The sequence below is a fragment of the Hyla sarda genome, chromosome 8 (genome assembly GCF_029499605.1).
Source record: "Hyla sarda isolate aHylSar1 chromosome 8, aHylSar1.hap1, whole genome shotgun sequence".
Classification (NCBI taxonomy): domain Eukaryota; kingdom Metazoa; phylum Chordata; class Amphibia; order Anura; family Hylidae; genus Hyla; species Hyla sarda.
The window spans coordinates 199,828,637-199,855,559 of NC_079196.1; the positions used below are offsets into that span (position 1 = coordinate 199,828,637).

Consider the following 26,923-nt stretch of genomic DNA (forward strand, 5'->3'; position numbering starts at 1 on the left):
CTTTATCCAAAGGATTGGGGATAAGATGTCTGACCATGGGGGTCCCGCTGCTGGGGCCCCACCTCCAGCAATCTCTCGCAGCACCAGGCGTTCTAAACAAACGCTGGGGTCTCTGCGGCAGTGGTCGTGACGTCACGCAACGTCCCCTCCCATAGACATGAATGGAGGGGCGTACCGTGCCATCCCGATCATGGCCTCCGGCTCCAAGCGTTCTGAACACTGGAGTACCCCTTTAAGATAAACCAGAGGGAGTGAAGTAACACAAGACTGCATTACAAGGTTTCGGTGTCATCTTCAGCCACGGAAATAGAGGTCTATGGGGGAGATTTATCAAAACCTGGGCAGAGGAAAAGCTGCGCAGTTGCCCATAGCAACCAATCAGATCGCTTCTTTCATTTTTAACAAGGCCTCTGCAAAATGAAAAAAGCGATCTGATTGGTTGCTATGGGCAACTTTTCCTCTGCACAGGTTTTGATAAATCTCTCCCTATATTCCCAGTAAAGGAAAATATAATGACATTGTATGAAATGTCTAAATCTGTGACTGTCATAATTTCCTATGGGAATACAATAAAATTTAATGAAAGGGCTGATGGGGGGTGGGTGGATGGTTCAGATTCAGTGCAGCTTACTCCGACGCTTTTAAGCCTGCAGATTTTCATCAAAGCTGTAAAAACCTAATTTCCTCACCTTCTCATCACTAATATTGCCGTAAAGGTCATTCTGAAACCGCTGCTTCACAGCCGTCAACGCTACTTGCCGGTAATCTTTTGGTGCATCATCGTGGAAACTACGACATAAAAAGAAAATACATTCAAATTAATCGAGTCGTGTATTATAGATGACCAATATCTGATTTGTAGTCAACACCAGCCTTCCAGAGATTAGATATTTTACGGATCTGCCTCAGTAGTGTAGTGGATGGGCAGAAAGCCAACAAGTGAATCATGCCTCAGTTATTAGCCATTCTCCAGAGATGTTTATGTGACGGGCTTACCATTTCTTATGTAGAAGCAGCACGCAGGGGGTTAAGTGTTCCAGGGTGAAACCCGTAGACTCTACCAGCTGAGCTGGCCATGGAAGTGCTGTAGAGAAGAAGATACATACAATGTAATTGGAATCCTAAGCAATGAAATAGAACCTTGTAGAATAGTGAATACGCCTATACAGAACAATACAAAACGGTTATGTTTTCATCAATATATATAAAAATCCCTCTTTTCATTAGCTCACATTGATAGTAATCCTCTCAGGGGTAGGGGGCGTGTCCCTCCTTGTGGTGGTGGGAGGGGGAGTGTCCATTCCTTGTGGTGGTGGAAGGTTATTGTTATTGGTGTGTGGTGGAAGGGGGCGTGTCCCTCCATTGTGGTGGTGGAAGGGGGCGTGTCCCTCCATTGTGGTGGTGGGAGATGATGGGCAAGGCTGCATAAGCAGACAACCAATGAGTCATTTCTTGTCCATGACTTATGGACAAGCCTGATGCTGCTGCAGGACTGGTTAGTGTCCCAGTAGGTATAGGGGCCTTAGTGGTAGGATTTCAGGGGCCGTTATCTTTGTTAAATGCTCAAAACATTTTAAACAACCATATTACAAAAGGTCTTTAATTGTCATCAGTAACAACATATAAAAAGTTTTTGGATCTGAAAGTGGACAATTAAATTGCTGGTTTTTCTTTTGTTTTGTGTGTTTGTTGTGATATGTCTCGTTTGAGTTTTCTTGAGTGAAGGCAGTGACTTGTGGATTGAATAAAGGTCTATATGTAGTCATGTATGTACTGGTGTAAAAAATGCGTTCTTGATATCAGATTTGGGGGCGCTGTTGCAATGGAGTCTATAGAGTGTGTCTGGAATTAAACAGTGGTGAAATGTGGTACTGCAAGCTGCAAATATTGCTTACTAGATTTGATTAAAATAGCAATAAAATCTGCATCTATGAGACAATTCTGAAATTTAGTAAGACTATAATGTGCAATGTACAAATGAATTTTTATTTTAACAAACTTCTAAAAATTATAAAGAAAAATGTGTGCATTTTATTGTTCTCCATTTATTGAAAAATTTCTTTTGATGATTTGAATCATTCGCAGTGGGATGACTTTCTTGAATTGTTAGTAATACAAATATGTGGGGGGGAAAAAAAAATCATAACATTTATGTAAGGGCTCAGACCCACCTTGTTTGTGCAGGATCCGCGCTAGTAACAAAGCGCCAGCGGCTAACTGCGCTGGAGAATACACGGATAGTTCTGTGTACAGCAGGGACAGCTCCGAAATGTAGCTGCAAAGGTGCAGGGTGCCTCTGTCCGAGGAGATGATGTGAGAAAGGACGTCCTTGTAGTCGATGACAGTGGGCATCTGTAAAATAGAGAAGATTTATATTGGATACATACAACAATATGAGAATGCCCAATACCTATGCAGGGAAGTGTAAGGAGGGGATGTCAATCAGTTTTCTGCTGTACTTGTAGAATCTATATCAGTGGACCTCTAGTTGTTGTAAAACTACAACTCCCAGCATGCCCGGACAGCCGTTGGCTGTCCGGGCATGCTGGGAGTTGTAGTTTTAAAACAGCTGGAGGTCCACTAATCTAAATCGCCTTTGGTGCTAGGTTGGAACCTGCATGGAGTTTGTCAATTCTCCCTTCCTCCCAGACTGTAAAAACGTACTAAAAAGATATTTAAAATTAACATTGTGAGCTCCAATAAAGCAGAGGGACCAATGTGATCGATTACAATCGCTGTACAGCACTATGGAATATGTCGGTGCCATGTAAATGAATAAAATAATATGATGATTGGCATCTCCCTCTAAATTAAGTATGCCAACAGAGTGTGTACTTGAGGAAATGTAGGTCACTAAAATTTGCGATCGGTGCAATGTTATCAGAGCCCCAGTAATACTATGTAAACATATTAACCCTGATAGCCGATGAACCCTGACCCATCCGAGCAATAACATAGGCAAACAGTCACATTGAACCCAAACCTACACTCTGCACACAACGACATCATTGGGGTATAGTACTGCTAAATATAAGAGGACAAAGAGCGAGAGAAGACAAGGGAGGGGTTGGCGTTAAGCAAGGAGAAGGAAAGGGGGGGGGGGGCCGCGAGCAAAAAGGCGAAGTAAAAGGTGGCCCAGCGAGCAAGTAAGAGAAGGAAATGCTGACCCACAAGCAAGCAGGAGAAGGAAGGGGGGCCTGCGAGTAAGCAGGAGATGAAAAGGGGGGCCAAATGAGCAAGCAAGAGATGAAAAGGGGGCCAATGAGCAAGCAGGAGTAGTAAGGCGGGTCCACAAGCAAGCAGGAGAAGGAAATGCTGACCCACGAGCAAGCAAGTGATGGAAAGGGGGCCCACGAGCAAGCAAGAGATGGAAATGGGTCCCATGAGCAAGCAGGAGAAGAAAAGCGGGTCCACGAGCAAGCAAGAGATGGAAATGGGTCCCATGAGCAAGCAGGAGAAGAAAAGCGGGTCCACGAGCAAGCAGGAGAAGAAAAGCGGGTCCACGAGCAAGCAGGAGAAGAAAAGCGGGTCCACGAGCAAGCAGGAGAAGAAAAGCGGGTCCACGAGCAAGCAGGAGAAGAAAAGCGGGTCCACGAGCAAGCAGGCGAAGAAAAGCGGGTCCACGAGCAAGCAGGCGAAGAAAAGCGGGTCCACGAGCAAGCAGGCGGAGAAGAAAAGCGGGTCCACGAGCAAGCAGGCGGAGAAGAAAAGCGGGTCCACGAGCAAGCAGGCGGAGAAGAAAAGCAGGTCCACAAGCAAGCAGGCGGAGAAGAAAAGCGGGTCCACGAGCAAGCAGGCGGAGAAGAAAAGCGGGTCCACGAGCAAGCAGGCGGAGAAGAAAAGCGGGTCCACGAGCAAGCAGGCGGAGAAGAAAAGCGGGTCCACAAGCAAGCAGGCGGAGAAGAAAAGCAGGTCCACGAGCAAGCAGGCGGAGAAGAAAAGCGGGTCCACAAGCAAGCAGGTGGAGAAGAAAAGCGGGTCCACGAGCAAGCAGGCGGAGAAGAAAAGCGGGTCCACGAGCAAGCAGGCGGAGAAGAAAAGCGGGTCCACGAGCAAGCAGGCGGAGAAGAAAAGCGGGTCCACAAGCAAACAGGAGAAGGAAATGCTGACCCGCGAGCAAGTAGGAGAAGGAAAGTGTATCCAGCAAACAAGCAGGAGAAGAAAAACAGGCCAACGAGCAAGTAGGAGCCAGAGAAGGAAAGAGACTGGTTGTGATTGCTACAAGGTTTTAACATGGAACCTACCCGAATTTTTCCTTCCAGTGCAGATATGATCTCTCCCATCATCCGTACCAGATCTTCATATTTATAAGTGTTATCTGTAAGCCATACTGCTTCACGAATTGTTAGGATCTCTTTGCTGATAAATCTGTTGTTAGAACATTATAATTGGGGTTGAGTTGTATAAATCATAAGAACTCTCACGTAACAAGGAAGGTAATTTATTTATTTTTCGCCATGATTCCTTACCGTGTACAGATCACCATGCATGCAATGCCCACTAGCTGAAGGCGTGCACGTGGAACACTGCGGAGCTTCAAGTATCGATCAACCAAACCGACAGTCATGTGCAAGCAGAGACTGGAGAAATCCTTCATGGTAGCCACTTCTACCAACCAGTCTATAAGGATATACCTGGAAAAAGATGTGAAAGTGCAATTATATAATAGTCCATAAAGTAATGTACAGTAGTGCCCTGCTGAATTTATTTAATTTATTTTAAATCCCCCTCCCGATACATTGCTGACCATTACCGCCTGCTCCCATAGCCTTTATAAGGAGTTAGAAAATGTGTCTGCTTTCCTACAAAAAAGCGCCACATCTGTCCATAGGATGCAAGTGGCACTGCAGGTCAGCTTTACTTATAAGAATGGAGCTGGACTGCAGTTCCAGACACAATCCCCCATGGATAGGTGAGGAACTATGGAAGAAAGCAACCATTTGTTTCTGATCCAGGACAATTCAAGACACAGCAGGTTATAGTTCAGAAGGCCTCATCCAATACTCACCGCATTGTATCGTTCATGCCCTTTTGCTTGGTGAAGATACTAGCTTTATTGATAGGGAGAGATGACTGAAATACTTGAGATACAAGGTCGCATGTTGTCCGTTCCTGAGCAAACTGACTTTTCTGCCCACAGGATTTAGCCAGAGAAATCTGTGAGAGAAAAGAGGGTCAAGTACTTGGCAAATCCTTACCGTACATGTGAGGAATAACAGACCATTTGGCACTTAGAGGTGGTTAAAAAAAAAAAAATGGAAATAAATATTATAATAAAAAATAAAAAAAGTGATTACAGTATGGACAATGCATTTCAAAAGGTTCAAGGGGGTACACTACTGAAGATTTAAAAAAAAAAAAAAAAATAATTAAAAATAAAAAAAATTAACTGGTGCCAGAGAGTTAAACAGATTTGTAAATTACTTCTATTTAAAAATATTAACCCTTCCAGTACATATCAGCTGCTATTTTCTCCACATGAAGTTCTTTTCTTTTTGAATTTCCTTTCTGTCTGACCACAGTGCTCTCTGCTGACACCTCTGTCCATGTCAGGAACTGTCCAGAGCAGGAGAGGTTTGCTATGGGGATTTGCTCCTACTCTGGACAGTTCCTAAAACAGATGTGTCAGCAGAGAGCACAGAGCTCAGACAAAGGAAATTCAAAAAGAAAAGAACTTCCTGTGGAGCAAATAGCAGCTGATAAGTACTGGAAGGGTTAAGATTTTTAAAAAGAAGTACTTTACAAATCTGTTTAACTTTCTGGCACCAGTTGATAAAGAAAAAAAAAAAAAGAAAAAAAAAAATACGTTTTTCCAGCGGGGAATCCCTTTAAGTCTCCTCTTCATCAAGTCCTGATGAAGAGGAAACATACCATTCAAAATGCATTGTCCATATTGTAATACCTTATTATTTTATCCCGTTAGTAATCTGTTTATCCTCTGCTAACTTGAAGTCCGTGCCAAATTATGAAATTATATCCTACAGCACCAAGGATCAGTATTCAAGTCTCTACTTCTCCAACATACCTTCTATTGGATTAAAAGGAGTAGTCCAGTGGCGACCCAGTGGTGAACAACTTAGAGAAGTTTGAGATCGCGGGGGGTCAGACCGCTGGGGACCCCTGCGATCTCCTGTACGGAGCCCCGACAGCCCGCGGGAAGGGGGCGTGTCAACCTCCGCACGAAGTGGCGGCCGACACACCCCTCAATACAACTCTATGGCAGAGCCAAAGCGCTGCCTTCGGCAATCTCCGGCTCTACCATAGAGATGTATTGAGGGGGCGTGTCGGCCGTCGCTTCGTGTGGGGGTCGACCACCGCTATCTGGCCGGAGAGCCTGGCCCCCGTACAGAGAGATCGCAGGGGGGCCCCAGCGGTCGGACTCCCCGCGATCTCAAACTTATCCCCTATCCTTAGGATAGGGGATACGTTTTTCACCCCTGGACTACCCCTTTAAGGCTGGATACAGGCATGGTTCTACCACTCATACTATATGCTATATACCATATTACTTGCTGTGCACTGCATCACTGAAATTAGTAACAGCACAGAGCGCCCCCCTGTCTCCTTTTTTCCCCCAGGTGATTTGGCAATACCAGACCACAAGACTTATTCTCACCTGTGCATCCCAGCAACCCCGTGCCGCATAATCCCGCAACTGCCGTAGGCTCTGTAGATGTCTTCCAGGGTCTGATAACTAACAAGCGAAAACAAAAGATGTAACGTTGGGATTACCAAGCAGATACGTCCGACACAGATGAGGGTTCTAGCCTCCTTACACAAAGACAGGATAATAGAATTTCATGTAAACCAAGCAAAACCTAATTATACTCACAGCAGAATTCTGCTTGGATTCCCACAAGAGGAAGGAACTAAGCAGGCAGCCATGAGAGGCCGAAGCTTCCAGAAATCCGAGAGCTTCTCTCCTCTTCTCTTCGTCCTACAAGAAATGTAACACCGCATGTAAGAAAATGGTTATAATACAAAGAGCACATTAAAAGGAGTTCTGTAGTGAAAAATAACTTCTCCCCTATCCAAAGGACAGGGGATAAGTTCTAAATCACAGGGGGTGAGCGGTGGGACCCCCTTCGATCACCTGAACGGGGCCCTGGCAGTCTGATGGAAGGTGGCGTGCCAAACCCCCACGGAGTGCCGGCTGACACTCCCCCTCCATGTATCCCATAGAGATACATGGAGGGGGTGTGTCGGCCGCGGCTTCTTGCGGGAGTCGAAACGGAAGATCACGGGGGGGGGCCCAGAGCTCATACCCCCCCGCGATCTATAACTTATCCCCTATCCATTGGCTAGGGGACAAGTTATTTTTCGCCACACTACTCTTAAGCGGTCTGCATCACAAATTCTGCACAATAAGCAATTTACATGTGCTGCACAGATCGACCACACATAAAAGGAAAACAATTGTGTGTTAATGGCTGGAACATTGTGATAAACTAAAAATAAAAAAAATAAAAAATATATCCCCAGGATAGGACACAGTTTCCCACCCAGGGATCCTCCAGCTGTTGCAAAACTACAATTCCCAGCATGCCCGGACAGCCAACGGCTGTCCGGGCATGCTGAGAGTTGTAGTTTTGCAACGGCTGGAGGAACCCTGGTTGGGAAATGCTTTACTAGACTAAAACTTACATTAAAAAGCTAAATTTTGCCATCCAATATGTCATATCCAGACTTTAAATATAACAATCTATTATATAAGCATTGCCGGAGCTCACAGTATTAGCAGTATTATGTACAGAGGATGGGAAAGACAAAAAGTCTAAAAATGAGGCTTCAGCCAGAGCAGGAAGTGATGTCAGAAGAAAGGGACGCCATTTTTTTGGCAAACTCTGCAATACAGTGCTGTAGCAGGCAGCCATTTTCTTTGCAAGTGGCCTTTGGGGCCTATAATGTACAAAGTGTACGGAGCATCTAGGAAATGGATATTTGCAGGACTAGACGGAAAGAATTACCAGCCAGCTCCATTAACTAATAAATAAAATAAAAAATCATGGAAATTTTGATGTTTTGGAGGTTTCCGCAGTTTACTAAATTTCTTTATATTACTATAATATATCTCAAAATATGTTGCAGTATCTTGTAATAGTCCAATAAAAAAAAGGTATTACAAGATACTGCAACATTTTTTGATTTGCATCACTGGACTAATACGGCTACTCAAATTTACTAATATTATATATATATATATATATATATATATATATATATATATATATATATATATATATATATACACACACACACACACACACACACACACATACATATATACACACATATACATTTTTTATTTATTTATTTTTACAATAAGCAATAAAAGGGAAATATTAAAAGGAAGAACGTACCTCAAACAAATTTAACACCTTCGCCAAACAATACTGTAAAGATCCTCGGAGAGTCTTAATATTGGAAGGAGAAAAGAAGAAGAAAAAAAAAAAAAAAGCATTAAAACTACATCCTAATTGGAAGGACAAAAAAAAATAATAGAAAAATTGAGGGGAATTTTTTTTAAATAATATAATATAAATTTATTGAATTAATGTATGGAAAATATATTTATGCCATCTAAAATCACACTAAGAAATTCGGGCAACCTTTCCAACCATCACAAACAATCCAACCTCTTTGTGATGGTTGGAAGGGCTATGCTTTCGTGAGCCATAAAGGATGACTGAGGTTGAGGCTGAGTCTAGGCCGCAGTTTTAAATGTGGTTTACAGTAAATCCAGGTTGCTCTGTAGCTCTATGTAGGCAACCTTCGGCACTGTGTGGACTACATCTCCCATGATGCTCTTCAAGCCAAAATACTGCCAAAGCATCATGGGAGATGTAGTCCAAAACAACTGCAGTGCCGAAGGTTGCCTATATCTACTGACCCCATAAAATGAGGCCACTGGGTATATGGGAAGACTTCAGATTTTGTTCTCTAACAAGTATGGGCCCCCAATCTTTTCTAAAATGTTTTTACCCCCCCCTCATACTTACCCCTGTCACAGCCTCATCCTTGGAGTCACGCTGGCACTCCTCCTTCAAGCTGTCGAACACCACAGCCTTACAGCAGCTTCCTGAGGTAGACCAAGGAGGACGAATAAACAGCCAAACAAAGGGGCCCGCCCCGGAGTTCAGCCTTTCCGTCAAGCAAAAGAAGCGCGAGGCTTTCAATCCGTTAACTTCAGCGCGACCGTCATCAGACATGGACACTGAAAACCATAAAACAAAAAACAGCTCGTTTCAAGTCTTATTTGTGTGCAGAATGCAATATACAGTAACATTCCTTTAATCTAGAACTGTGTTTCCCATCCAGGGTGCCTCCAGCTGTTGCAAAACTACAACTCCCAGCATGCCCGGACAGCCTTTGGCTGTCCGGGCATGCTGGGAGTTGTAGTTTTGCAACAGCTGGAGGCATCCTGGTTGGGAAACACTGATTTAAAAAGTCGCACCAGCTGTCTTCAGTGGATTGCAATGTGTGGAATCCCCGAAGATACAGAAGAGTACATTTTTATCAAATTTTGCTAAAATTTTCTTTCCCCCCCCCAGCCAGCCAGATTTTTACATCAATTTGATCATCCACAACTACTGATAGTCTGAAACCTAAAAAGGCCCCATTGATGCCAAAAGGGTTTTTACTGTAATGGCAAGTACTTGACTAATGTAAACACTTTCTCAGCTGCACAGGAGTACACACATAAACGTAACCCGTGGCACTCTGGTTTGGCAATATAGGAGGTGTCAGAAATCACACTTAGCTTCAATCTTTTTACTACTTAACCCTTAACGGGAATGTGTCACCAAATTATATATTTTTTTCTTAAAAGGTTAAATATGTTTGTTTATAATGTTTTAAATATTTTTAGAAATCTTTAAAAAAAAATAATAATTCAAAATATGAATTTTTTATTTTTTTATATCCCACTGTTGACCAGTAGAGGGAGCTAAAATGAGAATGTGAAGAGAAAGTAACTTGAAACTTGGCTGCTGCAAATTTGACACACCCCTCTCCCTGCTGGTGACCTCCTCACACCTCCCTTCCTCTTGTGTCTGAGCAAGAGAAGGGGGGAGAAATTCCACTGTGCCTCGCCATCTTGTTGGTGACTGGACAGTGGTAAAGTACAGCTGCTACAGATTAATGATATACACACACACAAATATATAAATTTTTACAAGAAAGAGGGCAGAGTCACTTTTTATTACAAAACATATATTTTATTGATATACATTAGAAGTCATAGTATAAAATCTCACAGAGAGGGGAGAACTCCACTGGAGAAAAAAAGGCGTCACTCCAGATGGTCCATGTAACAACAAATCACATGTATAGTATAAAATGGCTGTTACTCATATTGCAACATCCCATGTGGAAAATCCCACTATATATAAGGTGCAAACATAGAAAGAACAAATACATACCAATGCAGTGTAACAATACACAGAGGACCGCTGGAGAGACGCCACCCCAACACACGTTTCGGGATGTCCTTCGTCCCGGGCAGCCCCCAATACGGACGTACTCACATATACAGTATCCTGCTCATATTTGATGCTGCAGATTTAAAGCTGTATTTAATCATTTAGTTTACACTGAACTCTGCAGATTCAAATCCTGCACATAAAATACGTGCAGGATACTGTATGTGTGAAAAGACCCTTAAAGGGGTACTCCGCCCCTAGACATCTTATCCCCTATCCAAAGGATAGGGGATAAGATGTCAGATCGCCGGGGTCCCGCTGCTGGGGACCCCGGGGATCGCTGCTGCAGCACCCCGCTATCATTACTGCGCAGAGCGAGATCGCTCTGCACGTAATGGCGGGCAATACAGGGGCCGGAGCATCGTTACGTCACGGCTCCGCCCCTCGTGACGTCATGGCCAGCTCCCGTCAATACAAGTCTATGGGAAGGGGGCGTGGCGGTTGTCACGCCCCCCCTGCCATAGACTTGCATTAACGGGACGGGCCGTGATGTCATGAGGGGCGGAGCCATGACGTCACGCTGCTCCGGCCCCTGTATCGCCCGTCATTACGCACAGAGCGAACTCGCTCTGTGCAGTAATGATGGCGGGGTGCCGCAGCGGCGATTCCCGGGGTCCCCAGCAGCGGGACCGCGGCGATCTAACATCTTATCCCCTATCCTTTGGATAGGAGATAAGATGCCAGGGGCAGAGTACCCCTTTAAGGCGTATTCAGACGTACAGTATCCTGTGCAGATTGGAAGCTGTGTCCATTCATTTAGTTTACATTGAAATCTGCAGCATCAAATATGTGCAGGATACTGTACATGTGAATACTCACTTAGGGTACATTCAAAGAAAATCTGCAGCAAATATGCACGTGCAAACATACCACTAGGGTGCATTCACACAGGCGTACTTCCTGCAGATTTTCTGCAGCATTTTATGTGCCAAAAAATCCTCAGCGGATTTGTTGCAGATCCACTGAATTATTTTGTGCATATTCTCCTACCATTGAATTCAATGGGTAAGCAGAAAATCTACAATAGTGGCAGATGTGCGATTTTTTTGCTGCCCCAGAAAATTGTCCGGGCATGCTGGGAGTTGTGGTTTTGAAACAGCTGGAAAACAATGATCTGAATTGTAAAGAAAAAAAACTTAAGATCACTTACAGCCTTCATTGTACAAGTAGGCAATTCCCAGCTTCACACACGCTTCAAAATTTCCAGATTCTGCCGCCCTAATGAAGTAAAGAAGAGATGGTTATTGAATACACAAATATATATATAAAAATGACATTTGTGTTTTTACCACATTCGGGAAAAAATAAAAAAAATAAATTGCTCGACAAAGTTGCTATAGACAAATCGAAATGAATGTAAACAACAAAGTCACTTTACCGTTCAAACAGATGCAGGTTTTCGGGGGACGGCCATACATCCTGGAAACACGCGCGAGCCCAAACACTACTATGGGTGTCCACCAAGGACCTGAGATGAGGATGAACCTGTAACAGATAGACAGCGACGTGTTATAACCAGCCTGGATTGGCACAAGCCACCAAGTGAATGGCGCCAGACAAAGACTTACGTCTCGCATGGATTGTATGTCCACGGCGGGAAGGCACTCGAGGATATAGAGCAGGACGTCCTCTGGGAGGCCGAGCAGCGTCAGGAGCCGTGGACGTCGTTTCACGCGCCGTTTGGGAGGGGCTGCAAAACATTTTGAGCAGCGGCAATGCAGGACTGAAAAGTAAGACATAATGAGATCTATAAGATGCGGATATATTGTATAATGCTCATAGTATATATATTTATATACACACATACAGTGTATGTAAATAAAAAAAAAAATAGATAAAAAAAAAAATAATAATAATAAAATAAAAAGAGAAGGTGGCATCTTCCCGGTTTCTTAATAACCCGAACATCTCAAAAAATCATAATTTGGGACTTGGGGGTTATCTACTACATATGCAGGATTAAAGGGGTACTCTGGTGGAAAACTTTTTTTTTTTTTAATGAACTGGTGCCAGTAAATTAGATTTGTAACATTACTTTTATAAAAAAAAAATCTTAATCCTTTCAGTACTTTTTAGCAGCTGTATGCTACCGAAGAAATTCTTACATTTTAGAATTTCTTCTTTGTCTTGTCCACACAGTGCTCTCTGCTGACACCTGATGCCAGTATCATCAACTGTCCAGAGCAGGAGAAAAGCCCCATAGCAAACCAATGCTACTCTGGACAGTTCCTGACACGGACAGGAGGTGTCAGCAGAGAGCACTGTGGACAACACAAAAAATAAATTCAAAAAAGTAAAGAATTTCCTCTGTAGCATACAGCTGCAAAAAAGTACTAAAAGGATTAAGATTTTTTTAATAGAAGTAATTTACAAATCCGTTTTGTAACTTTCTGGCACCAGTTCATTTAAAAAAAAAAAGTTTTCCACCGGAGTACCCCTTTAAGTAATAAAGACTTCAGGGCAGTGACCTCAACTCTGTCAGCCAAAGCTGATCTATGTGGAACTATATTTCACAAGTCCATCCTGTAGGCACCATGTAATACTACTCATTCCTACCGAGTAGTGTTTCCCAAACAGGGTGCTTCCAGCTGTTGCAAAACTACAACTCCCAGCATGCCCGGACAGCCAGCGGCTGTCCGGGCATGCTAGGAGTTGTAGTTTTGCAACAGCTGGAGGCACCCTGGTTGGGAAATACTGACATAAAGGAATGATATATAGTTTTTACGTTACTTTTGCTTTTCTAGATTTCCAACTATACCCCTCTGACAAACCAGACCCCCTTGCTTTCCCTCCATTGTTATTCGAGATCCTACAGCCACCCCCATAACCTGACCCTTCCTGTGGGCCTGTCACTACACATCAGCGTTTACCGCCTCTACACAACGCCGTGACTGCTTATCACCTTTCCAGCGTTCTGCGAATATCCTTTTACTGGATACTGGAACAACTGAATATTTTTTTGACGCATGGACTCGCCCAGATTAATTGCTTATGCCATGAAAAGTCTTCTATACTATGTATTTTAATCCCTCACCATAGTCCAGACCTCTGCTTGCTGTCAGTGATATAGAATTTCTTTTTCTGTGTATAAAAAAAAAAAAAAAAACCACTGCAAGCCCAAAGGGTGTATTTTTTTTATGCAGAAATCACAATATGGCAATACCTCCTAAAAAGGGTACGTTCACTGACGGCCATCTTTTCCTACACATGCACGCTCTCTTAAGCCTGCACATGTTCTGAATAGAGAGTGGAGTTAAGTCCCCATATCTTTTGTTCTTGGAGAGGAGTCTGGCAGGGGCTGACCCCTCCTATCTTTATTCAGAGGACATGAATGCTTGGCCTGGTCAATCATGTGTATAGAAAGATGTTGCTATCATACACGCCCAATCTCTTTCTCCTCAAACATCTGCTGTAGGGGAGGGTTAGAGGCCCTCTATATGCATTAAATGGTCGGTCAGGACTCCCCATACATAGATATTGACATTGATAGTTGTTTTTTTGCATGACTGGGTGACCCATTAATGTATATGGGGGCCTTCTGACTACTTTTGTTTACGGGCAGAAGCTTATTCTCCCATCTATATTCAGAGCACACGAACGCTCTGCGAAGGCGAGTGTCCATGTGTAAAATGGGATCGGAAGGGATAGCCGAGAGCTCTCTTCTCGTTTGCTAGTCTAAGAGAATCACATTTCCACCTAAAAAGGAAACCAACAACCATTTTTTAAACATCATACATGTATTTACTTACAGATGAATTGACTGCCCCTCAACTTCCCTTATTTTTTTGAGGCGGCCATTTTTTACAAAAAAAGGGACAACAGGAAGTGTAACCATATCGATTGTCACCTTTGAGTTAGCGTCTTCTAACGTCCACCATCCCCTGACTGAATATTCTGACAGGACTATCATTCACCATGGGTTTCTGACAATATGGCTGCACTTCCTGTTGTCACCTTCATTAAAATGGCCGCCACAATAGAACCACAATATTAAATATGGATTTATTAAAACTAGCACAAGCGTAAAATGGGGGGCAGTTGCCCATAGCAACCATAGTCCAGACTCCTTTTAAATGGAAAATTAAGGCTGCAATTCAATGGGTTGCTATGGCAACTGTTCCATGTCTCCCTGGTTTCTAACAGAAAAGGGGGGGATGTTACGAATGATATGCCATGCAACGCGAACATCAGGGCATCGTGTGGCACAAGGAATGGTTTATCGGTAGCCTAAATCTTTCCAATTACCACAAAGTGCTCTTGAATAATCCGTGCGCGAGTCACATCTGTCCCCAAGTGCCATCTCCAGTATTTTCCGGCAATTTGACTGAAAAAGAATTAACATTCACCCTCACGCTCTTCGGCCATGTGGCGTCTGGCAGATTTAGAAGTAATGGCCTAGTATTATCCTGGCAATGTGCCTCGAAAACTTTAATTTTAAGTAATATTTTTTTTTATTTTAAATCAATGTGACATTAGTCTTTGGACCATGACGGTCACATATGTTAAGGTGGGTCCCTGATCCCTAAACTCGAGGTGTCCAGCTGTTGCAAAACTACAACTCCCAGCATGCCCTGACCGCCGCAGGCGGTCAGGGCATGCTGGGAGTTGTAGTTTTGCAACAACTGGAGACCTGTGCTGTGGAAGAAAGTGAACGCAGCCATCTGTTTTGGCTATAGGTCATCAGTTATATGCAATATATATATATATATATATATATATATATATATATATATATATATATATATATAAAATTATTCATATCCTTCAGACTTTTTATAGAATGCTAGAACAGGACTGTAAGCTACATAAGATGTAGTTCATAGGGGATTCCCCGGTGAACCTTCCTCTTTGCATAGTGAGGGAGGCATTTCCTTCCTTCCATATACAGCGCCCCCACTGATCCATAGTCTGTGACTGACATTGCAGCTTAACTAGAAAAAAGTCACACACAGCCAAGCTGTACTGTTTCTATGGGATAAGGCAGACTCCTATTTTTTTAATCCCATATAGTAAATATGCTAATAATAGTTAAAAAAAAAAAAAAAAAACAGCCTGACACGATTGCCGCACAAAATCTAGACCAGTAAATTGCGAGCAACTAAATTGTGATCTCTGCCAAATTACAAGCCGTAGAGGTGATTAGCTGTTGAAGTCACCTATGTTGTCATGTAACCTAAGGGCCAGCTTACACTAACAATTTCCGCCCAGAAGTTGTCCGGCGAAAAAATTCTAAGTGTGAACGTACCCTTATAGGGAAACATAGAGACCCCTATAATGCCAAAGTGTTCATGCACAATTTTAATTACAGTTTTAGCGAAACTAAACATCTATGGGCCCTTTTACACAGATGGGCACACGTTCGTGGAGCCTTTACAAGACTAAAACGAATCGTGCGGCCATTCAATTGCATCATTATCGACCACCTGTCCCCTGATAGTGATTTGACAAAAAAATTTTATAAAAAGACCCAAACCAGCCAACGAATGAGCGTTTTCAAGTTGGACAGCTGAACACTAGCCCTTCTACCCAGGCAGATTATGGAGCAGCCCTAGAAATGTTAATTTGCCCCATAATTGGCCAAGGGGCCTTAAAGGGGTACTCCAGTTGAAAAGACTTTTTTGAAAATCAGCTGGTGCCACAAAGTTAAAGGGGTATCGCAGGGGGTCCCAGCGGTGGGACCCCACGATCAGAAATCTTATCCCCTATCTTTTGGATAGGGCATAAGATGTCTGCTCGCGGGGGGCCCGCCGCTGGGACCCCCGGCGATCTCCCTGTAGCACCCTCATTATGTGCGGATCTGCGTCTCCAGGCTCGGAAACTGGAAGTTATCAGGACTGGAGACTTGATGTAACGCCACACCCCCTCGTGACGTAACGTAACGCCCCCTCCATTCATGTCTATGTCCCCTCCAATAGACATAAAGGGAGGGGCGTGACGTGATGTCACGAGGGGGGAAGTTTCCAAACTGGGAGACGCAGCTCTGCACATAATGCGGGTGCTGCAAGGAGATCGCCGGGGGTCCCAGCGGCAGGCCCCCCCCCCGCGCGATAAGACATCTTATCCCCTATCCTTTGGATAGGAGATAAAATGTCTAAAACCGGAATACCCCTTTAAACAGATTTGTAAATTACTTCTATTTAAAAATCTTAATCCTTCCAGTACTTAGCTGCTTTATGCTCCACAGGAAGCTATATTTCTTTCTGGAGTTCTTTTCAGTCTGACCACAGTGCTCTCTGCTGACACCTCTGTCCATGTCAGGAACTTTCCAGAGCAGGAAAGGTTTGCTATGGGGGATTTGCTTTTACTCTGGACAGTTCCTGACATGGACAGAGGTGTCAGCAGAGAGCCCTGTGGTCAGCATAAAAACAATTCCAGAAAGAAATACAACTTCCTCCGAAGTATACAGCAGCTGATAAGTACTGGAAGAGATGAGATTTTAAAATCTAGAAGTAATTTAAAAATCGGTTTCACTTTCAGGCACCATTTTAAATTTTAAAAAGTTGTTTTCCGATGGAGTACCCCTTTAAAGTGTACCTGTTGTCTACAATTTTTTTTTTTTATATAATGTAGATAATACAATTATATGTATATAATACAGGGCTCTGTGCAGGCTCCTGGCTTGTCAATCATGCTCATGTGTGCCGTTAGCATGTCACAGAGCCCTGCTTGTCCTCACTGCACAGATCCCTGCTTGTCCTCCCTCACTTCCTGTATTTGGACTCCCCATAGAGACACAGGCAATAGCTGCAGGGACAAAAATATACATTTTTTTTAACCAATGTATATTACAAACATACATTTAATGGTATTATCCATGTTATATAAGAAGTTTTTGTTGATGACAGGTACACTTTAAGTTGTATGGGGGCCTCCTGATTCTCCATGAACAGATGGTCTTGGTGTAGTAGGGATGTGCGAGCGATGACAGCAAAGGGATCATTCACGTGGCCCGCCATGCACATTTACCAAGCCATGTAACTGGCTTTACAGAGCCAGCGAGATTGGCGCTTGTTTACAGCGAGGCGGGGCTGTGTATTGGGGCTTTTACCCCCACAATACGTGTATTGCTGAATGTTTATGCGCCACCTCAAGGCTTGGGCTACACGTCACATGACAGCAAGCTGCGTCCAAGTTGCGCAAGCAAAATATTTTGTGCAACTTGTCTCCGCCTTGCTGCTGCGTGACTTTTTCACAGTTGCAATTTGCCCAAATCGCAAGTTTGCAGTCGCACGTGACTGGCGCCAATGCCGATAGTGAAGTCATGTGAGAACAAAGATGGATTTGCTTTACGACTGTGCTGCAAACTGCATTTCACCTACACTGACAAACATCAAACGCGACGTCACAATGCTACATGGCGATCTTCATATCGAGCGACCAAAGCCGCCATGTAGCCCTAGCCTAAATGTCACATGACCAAAGATGCTGTGGATCCCTAAACTTTATTTCCTTAGTAAAAAGGGTTATTACTCAGCTTTTTCAGAATCCTGAATGCATGACCAAAGATGCTGTGGATCCCTAAACTTTGTTTCCTAAGTCAATAGGGTTGTTAGGCTGGGTTCACACCACGTTTTTCAAATACGGTAACCGTATACGGTTTTCCGCAAAAAAAAACGTATACGACCGTATCCGAAACCGTATGCATAGAGAATGCATTGTAAACCGTATTCCAAATGTTGAGTACGGTTGCATCCGTTTTGCCGATTTTTCAACCGTAGGCAAAAACGCAGTTGACCACGTTTTTGCCTCCGGTTGGAAAACCGTATGAGGTTCTTTTAACATTGTTGTCTATGAGAACCGTACACAGAATTTCAGAATACGGTTGCACACGGTTTTTCTAATTCGTTTTTGGAGTTGACACATGCGCAGATTGGAATTTCAATAGAACAATAGTAACTTTATTAAATTGCTGGAAAACTAATTCCAACAAAATAGCAAAACCGTTGGCAAAAACTGATGCAAACGGATAGAACCGTACGGGAAAAAACCATATACGTTTTAATTTGGAGTCATACGGTTGTATACGGTTTTTGCCATACGTTTTTTTAGCGGAAAACTGTATATTTTCTGCTAAAAACGTATGGAAAAAAAACGTATGCAACCTTATACAACCGTATGACTCCAAATTAAAACGTATACGGTTTTTCCCCGTACGGTTCTATCCGTTTGCATCAGTTTTTGCGCGCGGTTTTGCTATTTTGTTGGAATCAGTTTTCCAGTAATTTAATAAAGTTACTATTGTTCTATTGAAATTCCAATCTGCGCATGTGTCAACTCCAAAAACGGATTAGAAAAACCGTATACAACCGTATTCTGAAATTCTGTGTACGGTTCTCATAGACAGCACTGTTAAAAGAACCGCATACGGATCGCATACGGTTTTCCAACCGGAGACAAAAACGTGGTCGACAGTGTTTTTGCCTACGGTTGAAAAATCGGCAAAACCGTATCCGAGGCAAAACGGATGCAACCGTTCACAACATTTGGAATACGGTTTACAATGCATTCTCTATGCATACGGTTTCGGATACGGTCGTATACGTTTTTTGCGGAAAACCGTATACGGTTACCATATTTGAAAAACGTGTTGTGAACCCAGCCTAACTCAGCTTTTTCAGAATCCTGAATGCATGACCAAAGATGCTGTGGATCCCTAAACTTCGTTTCCTTAGTCAATAGGGTTGTTACTCAGCTTTTCCAGACTCCTGAATGGCAAGTTACTCCTCAAAAGAGCTGTGGGTATAGCATTTTAAAACATTACATCTACCGCCACTAAAGGAAGAACTATATAAGAGCAGTGGTGCCCAACCTGTGGACCTCCAGCTGTTGCAAAACTACAACTCCCAGCATGCCCGGACAGCCAACGGCTGTCCGGGCATGCTGGGAGTTGTAGTTTTGCAACAGCTGAAGGTCCACAGATTGGGCACCACAGTAAGAGCCTTCCTGCAAGATTTAAAATGTACCATCAAGTCTATAAACTGTATCCCAATACAAAATGCAAAGCAATCATTTACACACAGTGCTCGGGTAGCGTTCACGCATTCAGTTTTTATTTCTTATTTATTTATTTTTTAATTACTGAAATCAAAGTTACGACCAGATTAAGACTTCTTTTTTTTCAAATTTGGTCTTCGCATACAAGGACAATAAAAAAAAAAAAAAAAAAAAAAAAAAACCTGAACGTGTGAACACACCCATAGAGAACCAATTAACCCTTTGAAGGAATTCAGCCCTGATCGATAAGCACATCCCCCCCCCACCTCTCCCCTCCCCTCTTTTTTTTTTTTTTTTTTTTTTCAAGCATGGCCCCGGCCACTGGAAGTTGATTTTCAAACCCACACCCGCCCTCCGTCCCACAACAACACCAACTCACACAATTACACCCCCCCCCCCCACCACCACCACCACCACCACCACCCCCCCCCCCCCTTCCAATCCACTAGACGTGATAATTGGGGCTAAATCGGGGGGCTCCATTGAGATGACAATGACATAGCACTGGTGTAAATCCACAAAAAAGACAATGCACATGTACTGAGAGATAATCTGGTGAAACTATTAATCAGTAGGAGGAGGGGGGGGTGTTTAGAGATAAGCCCCTAACACTCAATCCTATATAAAAAAATATAAACTAACGTAAAAAAAGACCACAAATCTAAAACTATCACATTATACTAAGCATATACAACATCTGGCTGTTAAGTTACAACTGAATGGAAACATTTTTCAAAAAAAAAAAAAAAAAAATGTAACAAATTCAAATATAAGTAAACAAAACACACACACACAAACAGAACAATAAAAATAACTGACAAAATAATAATATAAAATGTATATCTAGTGTTGTAATGTACAGGAGGTAGAGAATGTATGGAGGCATTTCACACACTAGAGGGGGCACTCCCTCCCCCTCCTTCTCAACTAACTTTGGAGGGAGATTTAAAATCCAGAGAGCAGGAAGTAGCAGATCATTGGGGCAGAGGATCACAGCAGGGATCAGCCGCTTCTTTACGCCGAAATACAGGAATTCCAACACTGGATGGCAATGCAACAGTATTCCGCAACCTGTGGCGCAACTACAACTCCCATCCTGTCCGAACAGCCGAAGGGAGTTGTAGTTTGTCAGGAGCTGATGAGCAACAGGTTTCTGGCCAAATCCAACTTTAGCCAAAATTTTTGGTTAAGTTTTAACCACCATAATGGCGATCGCCATGTATAACTGGTTATATTAAAATGCTCAAGTTTTAATACATCTATAAGTGTTTCCCAACGAGGGTGCCTCCAGCTGTTGCAAGACAGCTCCCAGCATGCCCACATGCATCTAGAACAGTGTTTCCCCCAACTAGGGTGCCTCCAGCTGTTGCAAAACAGCTCCCAGCATGCATCTATAACAGTGTTACCCAACCAGGGTACCTCCAGCTGTTGCAAAACTACAACTACCAGCATGCATCTATAACAGTTTCCCAACCGGGGTGCCTCCAGCTGTTGCAAAACTACAACTCCCAGCATGCATCTAACAGTTTTCCAACCAGGGTACCTCCAGCTGTTGCAAAACTACAACTCCCAGCATGCATCTATAACAGTTTCCCAACCAGGGTGCCTCCAGCTGTTGCAAAACTACAACTCCCAGCATGCATCTATAACAGTTTCCCAACCAGGGTGCCTCCAGCTGTTGCAAAACTACAAGTCCCAGCATGCCCGGACAGCCTTCGGCTGTCCGGGAATGCTGGGACTTGTAGTTTTGCAACAGCTGGAGGCACCCTGGTTGGGATACACTAATCTATAAGGTCGCGTTCACACCAGGCAGATTCCAGCAACTTGAAAAAAATCAGTTCCATTAATCTGAATGGGGGTGGGGGGGATCATTTCTGCAACATGTGAATTCAACCATAATCAATAAACCAAAAATATATTTTTTTAAAAATGTGTGGTTGCTAGTATCCCAGAAGGAGATCTGGTTAGTATGAAAGGCTGGGACTTGTAGTTCCACAACAGCAGAGATGCCAGCCTTAATGCACGTAGAGGGTTAGTTCACATGGTGCGTTTCTGTAGAAAGATTGCTAGCTGTGAGGACCAGATGGCACTTACCGCCTCCCTTCATTCCGGCAGGTGAATGAGGTAGATTGGCCGAGCAGGGGTACAGGGCAGCCGCTTGGCACAGCAGTCACACCTCGGTCTGGGTCACAAGCAGGGCCGCGCTTCCCCCATTCCTAAAGCTACGCCCCCCTCCTCCAACTTTTTCCCATTCATTTCACACGCGTCTCCGCCCACTATAGTATTTAGACCACGCCCACGTCGCGGCGAATGGTAAATAAGGACTCTGGTAACCACGCCCCCAAAACTTCAATAGCCAATAGGTTTTCAGGAAGCCATATCAAATCCAACCAACCAGCTTTTGACTTTTGTTACCATAGTGATAAGAATGGCCCCGGTAAAATGTAACTTTTGTTTGTTTGTTTTTTCAACTGTTTTAACGAAGGTAACTTTTAATAGCAGTAAAAATCGAGTCGTTTTGTTATTTTGGTCATGTTCAGCATGCAAGCGCTTGTGCCCTAACTAGTCATGTCGTTCGCCGATCCGCTGCCCTTTTTTCAGACTGGCCAGTAAGAAACGAGTTTTCTTATCACGTGACCGCATCATCCTGTCTCGCTTTTTCCCAGAGTGCAGCGCGATCAAATTTTTTTTTTGAACCGAAGGAGAAATAGTATTGGTGTGCGTCAAGGGGGTGGGGGGGCGTGTACTGTTTCATTACGTCACGGTGATGTGAACCAATAGAAGCAAAGCAGGAAGCTGCTGAGGTTACCTGAGGTCTGCGGCATGCTCTTGCACGCGCGCCAGTAGAATTCGAAACACGCCGGGTCTCTGATTGGGTAGGGGGCGTGATTAGCTCTTTAAACTGAGGGGGCGTGATCTTCGTTGCCATGACGCCCGCTTTTTTTTTTTTTTTTTTTGTCAATGCTGCAATATTACGGCTCATTGGTGGCCATATATAGCTGCACCTTCTTAGGCCGAGTTCACACTGAGTTTTTGCCTGTTTCACCATTTCCATTACAGTATATTATATTTTCGCTGTTTACAAAATGTAGTAAGGGTGCGTATCCGTTTAACGTATGCATTCTTAGAGATAAAACATGTAAGATAACCGATGGTAAAAAAAAAAAAAAGGATGCTACTATATGCCATCTGTTTCCCTTTGACTTACATTATTAAAAAAACATATACTTTTTGTGGGCATACATAATTGCAAACATACTGTAACTGAAACAGTAAAATGAAGACAAAAACGTGGTGTAAATCCCTGGATCAACGTTCTGTCCCTATAAATCTAATATACATAACAATCAATGTTATTATTCTCCAAAAATTATCCAGACCCCTTTTAAATTATTTTACAGAGTTCACCATGACCACCTCCTCTGGGAGAGAATTCCACAGTCTCACTGCTCTTACAGTAAAGAACCCCCATCTGTGCTGGTGCAGAAACCTTCTTTCCTCTAGACGTAGAGGATGCCTCCTTGTTATAGATACAGTCCTGGGTATAAATAGGTCATGGGAGAGATCTCTGTACTGTCCCCTGATATATTTATACATAGTTATTAGGTCTCCCCTAAGCCTTCTTTTTTCTAAACTAAATAACCCTAATTCTGATAATCTTTCTGGGTACTGTAGTCCTCCCATTCCCCGTATTACCCTGGTTGCCCGTCTTTGAACCCTCTCCAGCTCCACTATATCTTTCTTGTACACTGGTGCCCAGTACTGTACACAGTATTCTATGTGTGGTCTGACTAGTGATTTGTACAGCGGTAGAATTATTTCCTTGTCGTGGGCATCTATGCCCCCCATGATTTTATTTGCCTTGGCAGCAGCTGCCCGACACTGGTCACTACAGCTAAATTTACTGCTAACTAAGACTCCCAAGTTCTTTTCAGACGTCCCAAGTGTTCTCCCATTTAATACATAATCCCAGACCAGATTTTTCTTCCCCATGTGCATTACCTTACATTTATCAGTGTTGAACCTCATCTGCCACTTCCCAGCCCAAACCTCCAACCTATCAAGATCCATTTGTAACAGTGCACTGTCCTCTATTGTGTTTACCGCTTTACAAAGTTTAGTATCATCTGCAAAGATTGCTACTTTATTATTCAACCCCTCTACAAGGTCATTAACCCCTTAAGGACTCAGCCCATTTTGGCCTTAAGGACTCAGACAATTTAATTTTTACGTTTTCATTTTTTCCTCCTCGCCTTCTAAAAATCACAACTCTTTTATATTTTCATCCACAGACTAGTATGAGGGCTTGTTTTTTGCGCGACCAGTTGTCCTTTGTAATGACATCACTCATTATATCATAAAATGTATGGCGCAACCAAAAAACACTATTTTTGTGGGGAAATTAAAACGAAAAACGCAATTTTGCTAATTTTGGAAGGTTTTGTTTTCACGCCGTACAATTTCTGGTAAAAATGACGTGTGTTCTTTATTCTTGGGGTCAATACGATTAAAATGATACCCATTATTATATACTTTTATATTATTGTTGCGCTTAAAAAAAATCACAAACTTTTTAACCAAATTAGTACGTTTATAATCCCTTTATTTTGATGACCTATAACTTTTTTATTTTTCCGTATAAGCGGCGGTATGGGGGCTCATTTTTTGCGCCATGATCTGTACTTTTTTTTGATACCACATTTGTATATAAAAAACTTTTAATACATTTTTTATAATTTTTTTTTTAATAAAATGTATTAAAAAAGTAGGAATTTTGGACTTTTTAAATTTTTTTTCGTTCACGCCGTTCACCGTACGGGATCATTAACATTTTATTTTAATAGTTCGGACATTTACGCACGCGGCGATACCAAATATGTCTATAAAAAATGTTTTTTACGCTTTTTGGGGGTAAAATAGGAAAAAACGGACGTTTTACTTTTTTATTGGGGGAGGGGATTTTTCACTTTTTTTTTACTTTTACTTTTACATTTTTTTACATTTTTTTTTACACTTGAATAGTCCCCATAGGGGACTATTCATAGCAATACCATGATTGCTAATACTGATCTGTTCTATGTATAGGACATAGAACAGATCAGTATTATCGGTCATCTCCTGCTCTGGTCTGCTCGATCACAGACCAGAGCAGGAGACGCCGGGAGCCGCACGGAGGAAGGAGAGGGGACCTCCGTGCGGCGTTATGAATGATCGGATCCCCGCAGCAGCGCTGCGGGCGATCCGATCATTCGTTTTAATCGCGAACTGCCGCAGATGCCGGGATCTGTATTGATCCCGGCACCTGAGGGGTTAATGGCGGACGCCCGCGAGATCGCGGGCGTCGGCCATTGCCGGCGGGTCCCTGGCTGCGATCAGCAGCCGGGATCAGCCGCGCATGACACGGGCATCGCTCCGATGCCCGCGGTTATGCACAGGACGTAAATGTACGTCCTGGTGCGTTAAGTACCACCTCACCAGGACGTACATTTACGTCCTGCGTCCTTAAGGGGTTAAAGGGGTACTCCGGTGAAAAACCTTTTTTTTTTTTTAAATCAACTGGTGCCAGAAAGTTAAACAGATTTGTAAATTACTTCTATTAAAAAAATCTTAATCCTTTCAGTACTTATAAGCTGCTGAATACTACAGTGGAAATTCTTTTCCGTTTGAAACACAGAGCTCTCTGCTGACATCACGAGCACAGTGCTCTCTGCTGACATCTCTGTCCATTTTAGGAACTGTCCAGGGTAAAAGGAAATCCCCATAGCAAACATATGCTGTTCTGGACAGCTCCTAAAATGGACAGAGATGTCAGCAGAGAGCACTGTGCTCATGATGTCAGCAGACAGCTCTGTGTTTCAAAAAGAAAAGAATTTCCGCTGTAGTATTCAGCAGCTTATAAGTACAGGAAGGATTAAGATGTTTTAATAGAATTAACTTACAAATCTATTGAAGTGAGGTATAGACCGGCACTGATGATGGTCCGGAAAGGTGCAAGAGCAGGCGAATAACTTCGACTAATAGGTGGTGATCAATCTGCAGAGCAAAGGTAAAACTTCAATAGTGCAATGAAGAAATACAGTGACCCCTCGACTTATCATGGCCCCGACATATGATCATTTCAACATATGATTGCCTCTCAGAGCCCATCGTATGTTGAAGGCAGCATCAACATATGATGCTGCTGTGTGTCGGGGCCATCGTACAAACAGCTATCTGAGAGCGCTGACAACTTCAGCAACTGACAGATAGTTGTATAATGTGCCCGTGTGCCCTGTTCTGCCTCCTGTTACTCACATGCTGTCCTGCTAACGCATACAGGCTTCCACTGTGAGCTCCGTGTAAGCCCCGCCCCCCCAGAGCAGCCATAGCCAATAGCCTGCAGCATCTTGCTGCAGGCATCCAATGAGCTGCTGGCTGCCCTCCCCTTCCTTTCCTATAGAGCTGTAGTCGGCAGGATGGTAATGGAGGACATTCTGTCCCCCCTGAAGGTATTTAAAGAACTGTACAGTACTGTATGCGATGTCACACATCACATACAATACATATACACACTATACACCCCATACATCAATGTTTCCCTATCAGTGTGCCTCCGGCTGTTGCAAAACTATAACTCCCAGCATGCCCAGACAGTCAATGGCTGTACATGCATGCTGGGAGTTGTAGTTTTGCAACAGCTGGAGGCACCCTGGTTTGTTAAACACTCCCCATACACTCCACATACAATGGTCATCCCAGAACCAATTAGCAGTTTCCCATAGAGATATGTATTCAACATACAATGGTTCCAAGGCCCCAGAACCAATTACCATTTTTTACATAGACATATGTACTCGACATATGATGGTTTCAACATATGATGGTTCTCCTGGAACCAATTAATATCATATGTTGAGGGACCACTGTAATAGGATGCCACTCACCAGAGTCGTGGTTTCTTATCCTTTATTCATAAGACATAAAAGGTATGGGTGCAGTGTCAGACAGGACTCAGGAGAACTAGCGAGGATGCCGGGAGCCTCCGTGTGGAGGTAACAGCTGTATCGCACTTCCGTGCTTCTTCAGACCGTTTCGCTAGTTCACCTGTCTGACACTGCACCCGTACCTTTTATGTCTTATGAATAAAGGATAAGAAACCACGACTCTGGCGAGTGCCATCCTATTATTTCTTCATTGCACTATTGATAATTTACAAATCTGTTTAACTTTCTGGCACCAGCTGATTTAAAAAAAAAAAAAAAGTTTTTTTTACCGGAGTACCCCTTTAATGAATATATTAAATAGAACAGGGCCCAAGACGGACCCCTGTGGTACCCCACTAGTAAGAGTCACCCAATCAGAATAAGTACCATTAATAACCACCCTCTGTTTCCTATCATTGAGCCAGTTACTTACTCACTTACACACATTCTCCCCCAGCCCCATCCTTCTCATTTTATGTACCAATC

General features: G+C 43.2%; 1 protein-coding gene across 6 annotated transcripts in view; it reads right to left on the reverse strand.

The window, feature by feature from the left end:
• The window catches only part of CCNF (cyclin F), a 29,731-nt gene extending 7,562 nt beyond the window's left edge, over window positions 1-22,169 (reverse strand). Inside the window, exons 1-14 of one of the 6 annotated variants that reach the window (XM_056533616.1) lie at window positions 22,039-22,119; window positions 12,050-12,204; window positions 11,860-11,966; window positions 11,632-11,699; window positions 9,000-9,214; window positions 8,361-8,414; window positions 6,833-6,937; window positions 6,617-6,694; window positions 5,009-5,157; window positions 4,470-4,634; window positions 4,245-4,368; window positions 2,172-2,352; window positions 997-1,084; window positions 690-789 (exon numbers count right to left, since the gene is read on the reverse strand). In XM_056533616.1, the coding sequence (XP_056389591.1) occupies window positions 690-789; window positions 997-1,084; window positions 2,172-2,352; window positions 4,245-4,368; window positions 4,470-4,634; window positions 5,009-5,157; window positions 6,617-6,694; window positions 6,833-6,937; window positions 8,361-8,414; window positions 9,000-9,214; window positions 11,632-11,699; window positions 11,860-11,966; window positions 12,050-12,204; window positions 22,039-22,045 (1,596 nt within the window). In that variant the 5' untranslated portion in view covers window positions 22,046-22,119. Of the gene's footprint in view, window positions 1-689; window positions 790-996; window positions 1,085-2,171; window positions 2,353-4,244; window positions 4,369-4,469; window positions 4,635-5,008; window positions 5,158-6,616; window positions 6,695-6,832; window positions 6,938-8,360; window positions 8,415-8,999; window positions 9,215-11,631; window positions 11,700-11,859; window positions 11,967-12,049; window positions 12,205-14,328; window positions 14,436-14,726; window positions 14,939-21,569 lie in introns of those variants that run through there. The other 5 variants (XM_056533612.1, XM_056533613.1, XM_056533617.1 and 2 more) reach the window with 5 other exon arrangements.
• Between the last annotated feature and the right edge of the window lie 4,754 nt (window positions 22,170-26,923).